Here is a 17,152-nt window from a genome sequence, read left to right as displayed (position 1 = left end):
TCCATGGTCTCACACAAAGACACAAGTCTGTTCAAGCCTTTACACATGCACGTATGTACTAAAACATTAGCGTGCAGGCTTATGTCCTCGACACTGACTGACATCGATCGATAAAGAATCGACCTTTATTCACTTACAATAACTAGCGAGTTTGTCGCTTTCAGGTAATAGAAACCAACGAGCCTATTAGCTGTGGAATTTACACCAGGGGATAGACGTGTGAACAACGTGACAGAACCTGCACTATAGTTCAATTATCTCCCCTGTGCTTGACGACCTGAACAGCAAAACAGTTAGGTTTTAAATAAGCAAGGCAGAAAACAGTGTGCCCGGATGTGGGTATCATAAATTTAAAACCTGGCCTAAGATTTACCGTCCTATTTACATCTCCAATGAGATGTCCTTTACCTTGATATTATTCACGCATCCTTGGTGTTATGGCTATATATATAGCTCAGGACAGTATACGCGAAGAGTCCAAATTATATAGTTCTGGGCGTCAACCGGTAAAGCAATACAATGATACTGTCGGCAATCTTTGAACAAAGTCTTATGAATAAACTCTATAAAACTAAAGTTACCGGGCAATGATGTGTTTGTTTTGCCACTTTTGAATGGATGATTTGTCTTAAATCAGCTTGGAAATACGAGACTTCGAGGCTTCCATAATAAATGTCTGAAAATTGTCGCCGATAACATCATCCGAAGTCTTAGTATAATAGATATTAATTAAATCATTGCAATACTTCTACTTCTAAATACTCCTTTAGAAGGATGTTCACATTGGTGCATCGGATTGGGGGTTTCACTCTAGTCAATTTAACGTAAAAAAAGAAAAAGCAGTCGTGAAAATCGACTCTAAAGAGATTGCTGATCTCTCGGAAAATACCTGTTGATAGAAGTTGCTTGGTACGAGTTGAAAGTTTGCTCGCAGTTGAATTCAAAGAGATCAGTCATTTATTTCCTATAATAAAAGAAAACTGGCGTTTACACTTTGAGTTATGGGTGTAGAGATCTCATGCTTGGTACACAACTAAACAAGTCCTACAAAATCGCTCCCAACGCCACGTTACGTTACGATCCCTACGCCCATTACTAAAGGCGTAAGCGTCATTTTTCTTTCATTATAGTAAATAATGGCTCGCTTCTTTTGGACTGTGAACTGTTAACTAGGAGCCAACATGACACACGTTTTATTGGTTGGTATGTAGAGTTTCTGTTGATCTTAAAGGACAAGACGAACTAAATTTTACTGACGTTCAATTATTTTTACAAAAGAACCTAGGAACACCTCACACTTAAATCAATTTTAATATAATCGAGCGATTCAATGATTTCTAAATCGGAAGTGACGCATGTGGTCAATAAAGGCAATGTAACAATTAACATTATACGTTCTCCACTCCAGTAATTACATGGCCATTTCCAGTTTACTTCTATATTGCGCGGCAAACGAATCGCAAATCGAAAAAAAAAAAAAAAAAAAAAAAAAAACACAAACCTACACTTTCCGAAATACCATGACAGAATAATGTCATACATGCACAGTTTGCAATCCATGCTAACCATTCAAACAAAAAACTAGAGTGTTGCAAAGCCATAAAGTTTGCACGAGCATATTTACGACTCTTTGTGAAAAGCACACATTTTCACTGTGCAAAGTATCCTTTGTTGTCTTGAATATATTAATGGTGTCTGGTAAGTCTATCTTGTAGCCTGAACACAGGGCATTTTTGTACCGTACAGAGAGAAAGACCAGGGCAGCGATGACAGATAGGTGGTAAATCGTCACACGTAACCAGTGAAATACGGCCCGGAACGCCCATCTTCGTTGACGTCTGGTATGAGAATGCCTGTTTTGACGCATAGATATACTTGTCAGTTTACCTCAGTTAGGGTTTTATTCAAACTGTTCATGTAAATGCATAAACAGTAGCAAGTTACATGCCGCCTACAGCACCACAGAATAGCTAAAAATATGCATTATGTTAACTTCTATATACATTAGACGCCACTGGATGACCAAGGGTGACAACATCGGTTTACTCCGGTAACTCATTCACTGGAATGTGGTAGTTTGGGAAGATATCAGTTACAACCACATGCACGTCACAGCTTCGTGTCTTCAGCCAACGTCTGCATAACTACTGATGTGTACGGAGATCATGCTCTCCGACATCATGTTGAGTCAATATTACCAGCATGTTTTCTGCAGCAGTTTTTCTGACAGAACAATCCAATGTTCTTATTGAGTAACATGCGTATACGTGCATGGCACAGAACCAAAGTGACGCTCTTTTATGGCCATATGTCTCTTTTCCCGGATATGGCTTTTGAAACATGTCTAGGGCGAAATTGTGCGTGGGTCTGCTGCCGTGACACCCATATAAGACGCTTGCACAACGTATCTTCATTTGATCAAGCTAGCGATGTTCAACATCGTCTACGTATATCAACCTTGCTGGCAGGAAGATGGTACAATGGTAAAACGGAAGCAGACGAGGTTAAAGTGGAACGTACAACACCTCATTCTTTCAGATAATGTGGTGGTGAGACATTGTGAATCTGTCCTGTTTATATAAAAGCCCAAATATGCATCCTTGGAGTTTATCGTCGTACTTAACAATTTTTTCAGTGATTTGACGACAAGGAGTCATTATATGTGTGTAGATATATTTGTCTTCTGGTGGCAAGGCAAGTTCATGCCGCCAAAGTGCCGCCGCCATTGAAGTATCATGTCGAAGACACCACACATGACACCCCACCCAGTCACATTATACTGACACCAGGCCAACCACCCACACTTCAATGCTAGAACCTCTCAGTGCTGATCGCCAAGCGAGGTAGCACCAAGCACCATTTTAAAGTCTTTGGTACCACAAGCCCAAAGGGGCATACACAATATTGATAAGAATTTAACTAAGGATACATGTGTGTTCACGTTTTCAAACTTTCGGGTAACAAACCGAAATATGCACAGTGGATTCCAAGGTAAGACAGTCGTATCGCGTTATCATGCGTTCACTTAGCGCATAAAGATAACGTGGAAGAGAGGAATGATGTATGATGTCAGTTTTACAGTTGATATATACGTTGATGTAGACTCAGATGTCCCATGATATAATGCATTACACGTCATACCTCTACGCGCACATACCTATTTCATGTACTCATGTACTAACCACTAGAACAGCAGTTTCTAAACCCGGGTCAGATCATAACAAAGACTTTTAAAATAGTACTTGGTGCTACCTCAGTAATGAGACGTTATACCTAGGAAACAGGACTGGTTCGCCCAGTGTCAGTATAATGTGACTGGGTGGGGTGTCATATCTGGTGTTTTCGTCATGACACTTTAGTGCTGGCAGCACTTTGGCGGCATGGACTCGCCCAGCCACAAGAAGAAACAATATATATGTAAACACACCTAATGACTCCTCGTCGTCATATGACTGAAAAATTGTTAATTATGACGTTACACACCAAGCATTCATCCATTCGTTCGTTCAAGGCAGAACTTTTAAAACTTCTCATTTCTTTTCTCCTATCATATTTGTAGTGATTCAAAAACGATAATATAATAAACAGGAATCCATGGGTTTAAAACAGGTCTGGTTATTGTGCAATGCAATTGCAGGATTATAAAGTAGTAGTTGCACGGATGTGGGTCAACTGATGCACTGACGTGCCGATTGATTTTTTTTTATTTGATTGGTGTTTTACTCTATACTCAAGAATATCTCACTTAGACCTACAGCGGCCAGCATTATAGTGAATGGGAGGAAACCGTGCAGGGCCCGGCGGAGCTGAAGTGCCGAGCAGTACTAACCTCCACACACTGACCAGTGGTCCAACGGGTCTGTGACTATCGGCTGCAAAACATTAGGTCACACATGTCAATTCACGACCAAGAACAGGAACCCAAAGAATTTGCCAGCTTCAGCGCCTCCGAACGGAAAACATATACACTCCTGCCGAGTTTAACAAAATACATGATCATCACGTTTAGGTCTATCCAATTAGAATGTCTAGGCAGCTTAGAGTGTTGAAAAAGCTCATGGGTCAAACAAAAAGGTAAAGGAATAGAACACCACCGCTTTTTGTCCCACCTCACTCGAAAAATCAGGCATTCAAATAATTTTTTTTTTCTTTTTTTTGGATGGCACAGATCGATGCATTAGGAAAATGGTAAACTTAAAAGGTGGCGGGGGCATTTTGTCCGTGAATTTACTTATTTTTTTCTCTTTCGACTAAACCTACAAATCAAGGTGGTGATATGTGAAATAATAGTTTCTGATTACCTGTCTGGATAATTTTAGCTATCCAATGCGGTTAGCATTTGGAAGTACCATCAGTGTGATGGGATTTTAGCCATTACAGTGATTAACTGTGACTAATCAGTTTCACCTGTGAACTTTCTTGTAAGGTTAACTACTTTTGAATCATTTGCTTCTGTCCATTGGGAAACTGACAAAGTAAATCGCAATATTTTTCATACTCCCATAAGCTTTGGTACTGAAATAAAAGGTACTTACCGTTAAGGGAAGTAGGCCTAAATTCTTGAAAAAGCAGGTACCTATATGTATAACGAAAATACCCGACGGCCGGTGGTATTGGGGTTCAATTTCTTCTCATTTTGTCTGCTAGAAAACAAAGGAGAGTTAACGGACTGAAAAAAAACTGTTGGGGAAATTATTCACGTTGGAAATAATATGTCATCCCCTATATAATATAGGCCTACAAGTAGTGAAAAAAAGAAGTGATTTTTATTTGCACACATGTACGAATAATTTCAACATATGTACACAAAAAACTGTAATCATGTAAGTAAAAATATTAACCATGTATATATACAGTAAACGAGTATTTTACGTATGTAAAAAAGAATATCGGTCACCTTAATCGGTTAGTTCAATTAAATTAAACTTAATTGATGAGATTTTTTTTCTTATTGATCCGTGGCCGGTTTGACCTGGAAACAACAACTTACTGAGTCACAGTTGAAATGAGTTAAAATTGGTTGCTGGACAAGATATATATATATGTGTGTGTGTGTGTGTCCCTCTCTTTCTCTGCAGAATATGTTTCAGCAGCTGACCTAGAACTTGTCCCATAGTTATGCAACACAATTGTCAAACACATCCACGTGCCCTAAACATGTGAGCTGAGGGTAGGATAAACATGTGGGTAGGATAACTCATTTGGGGGCTGGAAAAAAGGGGAGGGTAGACGCTCATCTTTTACATAACAGTACAAAAACTCCCTTGTAGAATGTGCTTGGTTGTTAAATATACTAATAAATAACTATGTCAAAGAACAAAGATGATCGCACATGCACCGAAGGGAGTAAATTTTATTCCACTTCATTTTAACCATATGCATTTCTAGTTTACAACACACCAATCACACCCACAATGAAAATGGAATCGTCCTGCACTTTGTTGCTGTAGTCGTGGTGTGACGTCAGCAGTTTTCGTGCACTGTATTCAACCATCAGGAATCACCTGGTCAGGTGTGTTTTGCACAGAAAAGAACTGGTTAAGTTTGAGTTTTTCATGTGCAGCAAAGGAAGGACGACGCAGGGTTGGAGTACTGGTAATCTCATAATGAAAGCATTTATTGGTATAACGTGTATCATCGGAATTGTTGTGGAAGGCAGTGTCCTCAAATTTGTCCCTTCGAGGAGAACCACAAAAAAGCCTGACTTTTGCAACAAGTTAGATTGTCCGAGTTATAACGTGGAATCATCAACAGCGGTAAGTGGTTCGGCAGTTGCACTGTCTTCATAAGTCACTTTCGCATTTCAGAAGGCCGCCATTTTTTAAACAGAAACATCGCAAGATCTCGCATTACGCTGGGTGCTAATTTTCATTCAACAGCCTAGGCTATGTTTTAACCTGGTAACAGCATGTTGCTTGCTTAAATGAAATATCAGTTTCATTGAAATTCTATGTTGGAAATCGAGTCCCCATTCGCAGTAACTTACAGTAAAAACAGTTGTTGAAATGGAACAAGTAAAAGTGTTACTTTGAAAACTTGCCGTCTTATTGGCTGTGAAATGCAGAAATTTCAAAGGCCACTGTCGCCAGCGGGTGCTAATTTGAGACACGGCTGCATTGTTGTGGCGAGTGTAGTGGCGCACATCCCGAAATGCGAATGTCGCTTATTCTTTTTTTAATTGTCGATTATTTGCAAATCTAAGTCACAAGCTCAACAGCACGGTCCCACTTTTTGATGAGTAGGCCATGTGAGCTCTATTCATAGTTTTGCAGTGATGTCATAGTTGCTCTGAGCCAGTCATAAGCACACTCTTTGGTCATGTGACTAGAGGACTGGGGTGAAAACAAAGCAAATTTAACCCAGGTGAGACACGCCCAGGAGAAGATTTTCGCATAGAAAATAAATATAGCTTTTAGGTGAGAAATTCTCTCAGGAAAAGTATTCAGGAAGTATCTATAGCCTTCGGCTGTCAATGTTCCAATGTCCTGTAGTACTTTAAACCTAAAGAGCTACTTTGGTGTCAAAACATCTGTGTCTTAAAAGCAAGGTAAATTGATAGAGACTGGGATAGTCTGAATTGCTTTCCTAAATTGTGGAAATATTCCACTGAATTAAAATTGATAGTGTACATTTCATCCGAGTATACGGAAATATTTCTGTCCCTTCCACTTTGCCTGGTGTGGCATGTCCCACGCACACATGGCGTCATCAATCGCTGATGTATATCCACAAATGACATTACCTTTTCAAATGCTTTTGATGTCATCCCAGCATAAAGGCCTTACTCAGCGTCACATCTGCCTGGTTCATTGTCCTATAGGGAATATTATCACATCACATCAGGAAAATTTTACGGACACTGCGGAAGATTTTGCTTTTCAAGGAATCTTCAGTTATGTGGGTTAAATAGTGTTATTCATCAAAATCCTATTGAAACATAGTGTGAGGCTTACTCCATCGGATTTCTTTCGTATCCTTGTAATATATCCATGCAAGTTGTATTCTGACCAGAGTGGCACTTTAAGCAGTTGGCAAAAATCATCATTTCACCCATTTAACTCCATGTAATTTATCACCTCCTTTACCGCGCGAGTAGGGTAGATCCAGGGTCAAACCTGGGTCGAGTCACTAAGACCTTAAAAGAGGAAGTTGTAGCTTCCTCATTTTGCGTTCTGCGTTAAGGGCATAGTGCAGTCACTGGTTGATAGATATGAGTATAATGGCTCGGGTGGGGCTGTTTACTTGCCTTCGATAAGTCGTCCAGTGAAGTAGCACTAGATGAAAGAGTTGTGGAAAACTGTTGTGGAACATGGGGACACATTACATGCACTCTAAGGAATCCGTCGTTATATTACTGAAAATTTGTTAAGTTTGACGTTAAACTCTAAATACTCGATCACTCTCTCACTCCTTGCAAAAACTAAAAATTAGGAGTAATATGTGTGTGTGTATACACATATGTGTAGATACATGGTTAGCTTGCACAATGGCTTAAAATCCTCTCACCAATGCAGTGACTCTGAGTTCACAACCAGTTGATGCTGGTTTCCACTTGGATCTTAGGTGGGAAGGTCTGCCTACAACCTGCAATTGGTTGAGGTTTCTCCCCGGGCTCTACTTCCTTAATACTGTCCATTGTTGTACAAACTTAATGAAATATTCTTGAGTACCGATATGTCATAGCATACCTTTCAAGTAAATAATCACTATATATATTGACTGTTGATAGTGTGCCTTCTGTATAATCTACTTTACTCTAGTAGCCTGTACCTGTGCAATTACATAAGGAAAACGGATGTGGCCGCACGTGTTCTCGAGACACGGCTTTTAATAACCTGCAGCTCAGGAATTCAAGAATGCAAGAAAAACTAAAACCATTGAAGATAATCACTTTTCTGGCATTCTCGACTCTCTTATTCTTGCTTTATCCAAAACCAGTGGATCAAGAACTCAAGAAGGCAAGATTAGTTGGATGATTTTTAGTTATTTCAAGTTAAAATTGCACAGTTTTTTGTTAACCCCAACCCTCAGGTTTTATGACAGGACATGCAAAGCATGTACTTGATAATGTAGATGTAAAGTGCAAGAATAGCTAAAAATTTGCATGTTTTGTCTCTATCCTGACTTTTTGTGTTCTGAGCGCACAGATCTTGTTTATTACACATAGGTAGAGGACATTAGTCAGGGTAAAGAAAATTGTGAGAAGTTTTAGCTACTCTTGGGAAGGGTTGACTAATCATGCATTCTCCAGATGCAGTTGGAGAACGCAAGTGGTCACGTCTGTCTTTCATGAGTACCAGTATAACAGATGTCATATGGAAATATATAGACAGTCATTTATAAAGTTTAGACTTATATAACAGAGTAATATTGTATAAGACTACATAGGCTCAGTCCAAGCACCAGATTGGGTATATTTCAGATTTCCATTGTTGAGTACAATCAGTCAATATCACTTAAGGGCTGCTTTGGTTGCCTTATATTAGCCCAGGATGACGGTTTGCTTTTTCATGTTTGGAATGGAACTCACTTACTCATGGCTTGTTCCCTAGCTGTGGAATACTTTTAAAGTTTCAAGTTTTAATGGTTATTGGGTTTTGGTGTCAAATCCAGGCCTGGCTGGATTAGCTGGACCTTAAAGTCAGGAAGTTGTCCTGTACTTGGCCAATTAAGGTCAGTGGAAAGTTCAAGCCATTGTGACTATAGCAGGGTCCTGCTTTTACTTTGATTTAAGAGTCATTCAGAGATAGCTGTTTGAGCATGGTGTTTCAGTGACCTGAATACCAATACAAGTTTTAATAAAATACAAAAGTAATGTTAAACCTCATATGATGAAAATGAAAAGTGTGAAGAGGTTGTGAGTATAGTTTCTAATTTTTCATTATCATTCACAAATGTTTATATTAAGAGGCTACTGTTAATGCTGTGTTGTTTATTCATAAGGAACAACTAGGCAAGGCTTTAATACATATCATTTTTCACTTTGGTCTACAGGATTATGAATTACGCAAGTATGATCCCTCAAGATGGGTCTCGGATGTCACAAAAGGAGTTGACTTTCAAACTGCCCAGAATACCAACTTCATGAAGCTGTTTGAATACATCCAAGGAAATAATGTTGAAAGTAAGTGAAGTTGATTAACTTGAATATCATCATGATTTAAACATTATTCTAGCCTTATTACTAGATCCTGATTTCAAAATGTGGTTTGACATGATGCCCGGAAATGCAGCTTTCTGACCATGTGAGATGTTTAAATGTGATATGCATTTTGAATTTTTGAGGTACATCTAATATGAGAAAACAAAATTTTCCAGGAAGTTTGTTGTCTAAGGAAAAGTAATTTATCAAAGAATATATATAGTGACTAATTTTCTAATTAATCAGAACTATTTCAAATGTAATACTTTAATTTGATTGAAAATTTAAATACTTAGATCTGTACTGAACTACTGTATAAATTTGTTATGTATTGTGTATGTGTTATGTATTACAGAGAAAAAGATAGCTATGACAGCCCCAGTGCTGACAAAGATCATTCCTGGCCCTGGCCCTGCCTGTGAGGATGACTTCACCATGTCCTTCTTCGTCTCCTCATCAGAGCACAATCCTCCTAAACCCTTGGACAAGACAGTATTCCTCACCTCAAACTCCACTATGTCTGTGTATGTTAGGTAAGGTTGAGTTAAGAGACTATATATGGTGTAATCTACCCTAGTTTTATGTCAGAAAGTTGTCAGGTATCTGGTTATTGGCTAGTGAGAGTAGTGCATGTGCTGTTAAGGGTATGGAAATTTTCACAAAATGCTTGCAATGCTTGGATGAGAGGATTATATGTATCTTCCCCTGATCTCAGTTACTTCCATTGCTGCACATAATGATTGAGGTGTTTTAATTCTTGCTCTTTTTCTTTATCAAGTTGCCCTTCAAGGGATGTACACAAAGCCATGAGAAATCTTGTTTTTTGTTTTGTTTGCGGAAACAGATGTGTTATAGCATATACATATAAATGTACGAATTAATTATTAATCATGATATTATGCATTAATATTTTAATGCTTCAGGTCCTTTCCTGGTTATATCCGTTCAATCAATCAGTGGTTGGAAGAAGCTGGAAAACTTGCAAAAGCCCTGGAGGGAAAGGCGTATGTAAAAGACTATTACTTCACTGCTGGATATGATAGCCCCTTTCAACTGTTACACAGACACAACGAAATCTGGTTCTTGGCAGAGGAGTAAATCAGTTGTGGGAAAATCTGAAAAAGAAGCAGAAGTATGTAACATAAATGTATGCTTTAAGCTCAAGAATATCAAGCTTGATGTGAAAATGTAATGACATTAACAGGTTATGGATAGTTGGAAAAATTGGATGCAAACAAATGAAGGCTGTTGTTACCTACATGTTGTAAAGAAACATTGTTGTCATTGTTATGGACTTGTAGATCATCTTCTGCAGGGCTGCCTTTTCCACTGGTAGACTCAGATGGGTTTTATGACTCTTTGGTGTTGATTAGAAATGAATTAATCTCTGTATTAAATTGCCCTTTTCCACGTTACAAAACTAAATCTCTTCAGTTATCACAATTGTTGTATGTACAGGTATGTAGTATCCTCACAATAAGGCCAAGTTCCTCAAATCTGTAGTAGTGGATTGTATCTTATCGTCATGTGTGTTTAACATTTTACGGGAAACATACCATCAACTTAATCTCCACTGGCTCTCTGAGACTGTGCCATGAAACCAGTATAAATATACGATAGAAAAAAGTTTTATTGTGGCAAAAAGAAATGTTTGGGATTTTTTTTTGTTTTTTGCGAAGTTTACGTTTTGCATATCCATCTATCTAGAAGGTTTTTTCGTTTTTGTTAGATTTTTAATTTTCATAGATTTCTACCCATGTCTTCTCCACAAACAATGCTATTACATCACTTTGAAGTATATTTATGTACTCTCTCTGGTCATGTTTGCAGTTAGATATATCTTTTGTCTAGAAAACATTAATCATGTTGCTTGGACTACCTGCGGAACAGAGGACTCTTTTTATTTTTATCTTTTGGAAACTTTTTTATTTTTTATAAAAAAACATTGACTTTTTTAATATGTCTCATTTAGCAAGGGTATGTGATATATACATATATGTTTATGTGGAATGTTTTAGATTCGCAATGTATGAATTGTATTTAATACTCAGATGTACATTTAAATTCTTTTCTTACAATAAAAGTAAACCATGACTTTTGGTATATTTTGGCAAATTTCTTACATATTTATTTTCGATCATATATTAGGAGTGTATAGGAGTTAGTAGGTAAGCCAAATAGTATTGAGAGGTTGGAGAGGCCAAGTTCTCATGAAATTACTACACAGAAGAATGTGTTGATTCACTTCTGATTTTTAGTAATACTTAGGGATAGTTCTAAAATAAGTTTGACGGTGTCCAGATACAAGTACAGATACTTAACTATTACACCAAGGGCCGATTCCTCAAAGCCGTTTCTGTCTTAAATGAGAATTTAAATTCTCTTAACGATACTTTTTTTTCGTTACTGAAAGTTGAAATTTGGGCACGTTTGTCTTAAGATAACATTGATGAGGTGGACAAAATTTTAATTTCTAAAGCCCAAAAATAAGCTGTAAGATTGTATTTCAAATTTTGACTAAAGTCAGAATTGTCTTTGTGGAATCGGCGCCTGATGACTGAAGGTTAACAACAAACACAACCTCCGTAATGCGAGGTCAGTCTTTAGGCTACGTGAAGGCTGTATGATCTCTGCAACATGACAGCATTGCCATCTGGCTCTGTCCTCTCCAACATGACAATGCCATCAGGTTCCGTCCTCTCCAACATGACGGAAATTCCGCTTGGCTTCGCTGTCTCCAACATCATGACTGCAGTGCCATCTGGTTCCGTCCTCTCCAACATGACGGCAATCCCGCTTGGCTTCGCCATCTCCAACATCATGACTGCAGTCCCATCTGGCTCCATCCTCTCCAACATGATGGCGACAGTCCCTTCTGGCTCCGCCGTCTCCAACATCTAGACTGCGGTGCCATCTGATTCCGTCCTCTACAATATGATGACGGCAATGCCATCTGGTTCCGCCCAATCCAACATGATGACGGCAGTCCCGCTTGGTTCCGTCGTCTCCAACTATCAAGACTGCAGTCCCATCTGGCTTCATCGTCTCCAACATGATGGCAGTGCCATCTGGTTTCCAACATGATGACTCCAGTCCTGCCTGGCTCCATCTCCAACATCGTGACTGCAGTCCCATCTGTCTACGCCGTCTCCAACATGATGGCGGCAGTCCCGCCTGGCTCCGTCTCCAACATGATGACGGCAGTCCTGCCCAGCTCCGTTTCCAACATGATGACGGCAGTCCTGCCTGGCGCCGTCTCCAACATGATGACGGCAATCCCATCTGCCTCAATCTCAACATGATGACGGCAGTCCTACCTGGCTCCGTTTCCAACATGACGGCAATCCCATCTGGCCCCAGTTTCCAACATGATGACGGCAATCCCATCTGGCTCCGTATCCAACATGATGACAGCAATCCCATCTGGCTCTGTCGTCTCCAACATGACGGCAGTCCCGCTCGGCTCAGTCATCTCCAACATGACGGCGGCAGTCTCACCTGTCCCCTTTGTCTCAAACATGACGGCAGTCCCATCTGGCTTTGCCGTCCTCAACATAATGACGGCAGTGCCGCCTGGCTCCATCTTACTGTCAGTTTTATGGTACTTTGCTACATAATCATAAACGTACTCTAGACATCAACTGATTGAGTAACGGCAATTTGCGACCAGTCATAAAATCAACCAATCATAATACCTCTATGGAGGATCGTATATTTGTGGAGTTACGAGATGTGATACAGTTTAACCGTATGTAAGATCGCAGGTTTCTGGATCGGAATGTTCCCACCACTTAATTTCATGGAATTACATGAAACCCAGATTCCTGTGAGGTATTCCAAAGTCCGACATTTGAGCGGTGGTCAGCTGTGGAATGATACAGTTATACATGTTCAGAAAGTCTGACGGTATATCATTACCTTGGGCTTGTGATCATCATAAGTTAACAAGTAAAAGTATAGCCGCTTATTAGACAAAATTACATAAAATTAACGCCCCCTCCCCCTCCCCCCCCCATTGTGCAAATGTATAAGTCGAACAACATCAGTATATCCTCACGACATTACAGCGAAACGGACCGGAATGAGTGTAGTGTCTTCGGAACATGGCGTTGTCGATCAAATCTTCCACATCTCTGGTCGTACCTGGAAAGGTTTACCAGCAACCATTGAATGGGTCTGAATTTCATCCGTTTTCTGATGGGTTTCTTCCCACCATAGAGCTGGCCGCCGTTGCATAAGTGAAATATTTTTTTAATACGGCGTAAAAATAACAATCAGATAAATAAATAAATCATACATGACATCCCACCAATTCTTGACTGAAGTTCGACAAATAGCCCCTTGCAACTCGATGGGGAATCGTCGCTCAGGTCGATTGTCAACCTGCTCACAGTGACAGATCGTCTACAAAATGACGCATGGGCTTCCCAGGTACGCGGTTGAAATTTACCTCACTTTGTTAAGCACTAAAAAAGTACGTAAATATTGCAATTGAACTCGTTATCCACTGGACACAAGGGTTTTAACGCACGCATGTTACCACTGGACCAATGCGTTAGGAGCCATGAAATATTATGGTGAATGTAGAGTTCCTCTGAGATCCCAAATTTCTTTTTTTTTTGTCGGTTTATAAAAAAATGGTTGCATGAACCAGCACGATACTTCGATACAGCTTAGCACTCTCTAACTAGAAACTATAAATATGCGGAAATGATTGATTCGCGTAATCATATTTCTGTTAAGAAGGGCATTCCCGCAGGAAAAAGCCTTAAAATAACAAAACCTGCGTTTGTCCCTACTTTGGTCTTTTTAAAAACAAAAAGTCAAAATCGCATCACTTCAATTCAGACATGTCCTTCAGTAATTGTTCTTCATATTCAAGTAAGTTTTACTTGTTTTTCTGCATGACAAAATTTTCACCTCCCTGCTGCACCGAAATGAGACGATTTCCTATCTAGTTGCAAGAGGTTCTTTTTCATCAGTACATTGAATCTATTAAACACTACATGAAATCATCTGATTTACTGAATCAAAGAGTAAAGGGCGTGGATGGGGAATAGATGTAGTATGTAAGCCAACTACTGGGGCCAGCCAGGGTCCATTGCCATGCGGGGCCTTCAAATTATTGCGCGTTTGAGCCTGTGTTAAGGGAAAGAAAAGCTTGTGCTCACCTGTTACGTACATATATTTGCACGTGCTATTACTGGAAGACAAGTGTTCCTCAGCAGACGTTAGCCTATACAGACACTGAGGGCGGGGAATCCAGTGTCCTAGCAGTCAAGACCAGAATTTAGTCTGCGCCTTGTGCCAATGTCTTTGTAAGATCACTAATTTCAATAACTTTTAAGTAGAAATATCTGAATTATCTAGAACAATAGGGGTGGGGGAATTAACCTTCCCCTTGAAACCTCAGCTAAGTGTTTCCTGGGGGACCCGAGTTTAAATAAAAGATAAACCACCACTTTTAAAGCGAATAGACAAATCATATGATATTGATATAATTTTTAAGAATTACAAGAGTATGTTAGCTGATGAGTGAGTGACTTTTTAGTCTATCGTTAAGGGCCTTAAATGAGCCGATAGGACTAACAGTGCACGGTTGCACGTGTTTTCCCGAGGAAAACTCCTAAAGTGGAAGATAACATGCACCTGACTAATCTTCATCCCCCCCCCCCCATTTCAAAACCAGCATTAGATACTTTTTTTTTGTTTTATTCAAAACCAAGGAAAAGATTAGTGAAACTTCATCTTGAAACGGGCTTCAGCGCGTCACAGCAAGGTATTATAGTCAATTAAAGCAGCAGCCTATAAGGCAAATAGAAGTTGTGGACTTCGGCGATACCTGGTTCGGCTGGGTCGTAGTCTCGGGAGGGGTTGTGCTGGTGATTTTGACTGAATTAAATATTTACAAAATTACAATAAGATTGTTGTACAACTAGATTCAAGGTCAGTTCTCAAACAAATGGAAATAAATCTAGGTATCACTGAGGCTTATCTAGGCATTCAACTGTCGCTGAATTTCATGCTTCAGTTTTGTGGCGGTGGCTTCTAGGAGACGGAAGCAGTACTGAGCTATTTTACGCGAACGTCAGCGAAAGCACCTCGGCTTGAACACGGCGTTTCAATAATGTTACTGTATTTTATAAAAGAAAACAGAAATAAGAACATTATTTTGTATGCAAGAATAAACTTAAAGAAAATAAAATTATATCATAAGATTTAATTAATTTTAAGCATTGTCCGGTGAGATGCCGTTTTCTCATTCCCATCAACCTTCAGCATCCCGAATGAATATTTTACTAACTCTGATATTTGTTATTTAGAAACTGCTGACTGAATGGTAAAATGAACGACAAAATATGTACTGTATAATTTGAACAGCGTCTCTAAGTAGGCCAAGGGTCTACTGGTGGAGGTGAATGTTGTTTGGGCCGAGACGGTAACTACACTGTCTGACATAATTTGTGATAGCGTTGTTGAATGTTACGCGGCTTGCAAATCAACTAAGTCTGTGGTGGTCCGTATATTATGTTAAGCCAAATATGGCCACTCGCGTTTTCTTACTTTCGACCTTATAACTGAAAGGTCGAAAACGCGAAAGAACGAAGGTCGGAAACACGAAAAAGTGTTGGGCAAAAACCCAAAACTCGAGGCCAAAACACGAAAGTGCGAAGTTTCGCCTCAGGTTTTCGGCGTTTCCCCAAGTCGAAAATGAAAAGTTATCTTCGCTCATTCGCCGTTTTGAAAGAGTCGAAAACTCGAGAGAGTGAAGTTGACTTCGCTCTTTAGCCTTCCGGTTTCTGCTGTTTAGACTTCCGGCCAGCATGTTTTCTCAGTGTGCTGTAGCAAGCTACCACAATCAAGAGTGTCGGACTAAGTGTAAAAACGAACGAGGATCAACTGTTTACAAATTATATATACATCCATAACCTTGGATGACTTTAGTAAACTGAAAAGTCTATATAACTGTTTCCCCTGTAGACGATAGTTCGTTACTTGAGAAATAAAAGACACAATCTTCCTATGACTTTGAAATAAAGACAAATATTTCACTTATACGACGACGGTCAGCATTATGGTGGGGGGAAACCGGGCTCGCGAAAACCCATTATCCAACAGCAGGTTGCTGCGGACCTTCCCACGTACAGCCAGCATGAGGTGGACTTGAACTCACAGCGATCCCATTGGTGGGAGACTCCTGGGTTATTGCACCGCGCGGCTACGAAGGCGGCCCGTGTGATGTTCAAAGCCTTTTTATTTTAATACCATACAACTGGCCAATCCGCAACAGGGAATTAACCGCGCCGACACGAAACAAGGAGGATTACATATGCCATGTCACCGAATGTGCCACATAATTAGGCGCAGCCGGACAGAGCTGCCAGGTGGCATTTCTCCTTATAATCTATCACTTCCACGGAACACAGAGCGACGTTTTCCTCAGGGGGTCTTACTTATGTCACATTTAAGCATGAATTTACATTTTTTTACTAACAATTACGTACCGTTCACAACATACAATACAGGCGTTTAGGCTATGTAGTCATTTATCTATGTTTATTTCATAACTTCTCCCAATTTTTGTTCTGTATGCGTTTCACTTAATTTTCGTTCTGTTTTACTTTTGAGGGTACCCGTAAGTTTTGCATTTCATGTGAAGTTGTAGTTTTTAATTCACTTTATCCACATGTAGTGAAGACTAAGGAAAGGCTTAATCACTGTTCTTTTTAATCCTACCAGGACCTTAAGAGGTTAAAAAAATCTCACAGCTCTAAATGTATCTGTGTATGTAACTTTAAACTTCATGCATATAATAACAGCAGAAACTCGAAGTCGAAGGAACTTCGCTCTTTCATGCTTTCGACCGCATCAAAAGGACGAAAGCGAAGTCAGCTTTGCATTTTCGACTTGGGAAAAGGTCGAAAACCCGAAAGTGCGGGGCACGAGACACGAAAGTTGGCACAACTTTGCTCTTTAGTGTTGGCCGCAACCAGCTTCCATATAGTAAAT

General features: G+C 39.7%; 1 protein-coding gene across 1 annotated transcript; it reads left to right on the top strand.

Moving 5' to 3' along the window:
• Positions 1-5,493: 5,493 nt before the first annotated feature.
• Positions 5,494-11,236, top strand: LOC135471342 (heme-binding protein 2-like). Its single transcript, XM_064750541.1, has 4 exons — positions 5,494-5,756; positions 8,995-9,124; positions 9,498-9,675; positions 10,066-11,236. The coding sequence occupies exons 1-4, from the start codon at positions 5,556-5,558 to the stop codon at positions 10,238-10,240; spliced, it is 684 nt and encodes a 227-aa protein (XP_064606611.1). The 5' UTR covers positions 5,494-5,555; the 3' UTR covers positions 10,241-11,236.
• The last annotated feature ends 5,916 nt before the right edge of the window (positions 11,237-17,152 follow it).

This window comes from Liolophura sinensis, chromosome 7 (genome assembly GCF_032854445.1).
Source record: "Liolophura sinensis isolate JHLJ2023 chromosome 7, CUHK_Ljap_v2, whole genome shotgun sequence".
In the NCBI taxonomy this organism is placed as follows: domain Eukaryota; kingdom Metazoa; phylum Mollusca; class Polyplacophora; order Chitonida; family Chitonidae; genus Liolophura; species Liolophura sinensis.
Note: the sequence above shows the minus strand (reverse complement) of the source record. Positions and strands in the feature narration are given on the sequence as shown.

What these genes read in the sequence shown, in the direction of transcription:
- LOC135471342 (XM_064750541.1), top strand. Translation starts at nt 5,556, where the DNA reads ATGTGCAGCAAAGGAAGGACGACGCAGGGTTGGAGTACTGGTAATCTC. An exon ending in ACGTGGAATCATCAACAGCG is followed by an intron (nt 5,757 to 8,994) that starts GTAAGTGGTTCG and finishes TTTGGTCTACAG; the next exon opens with GATTATGAATTACGCAAGTA. An exon ending in CCAAGGAAATAATGTTGAAA is followed by an intron (nt 9,125 to 9,497) that starts GTAAGTGAAGTT and finishes TATGTATTACAG; the next exon opens with AGAAAAAGATAGCTATGACA.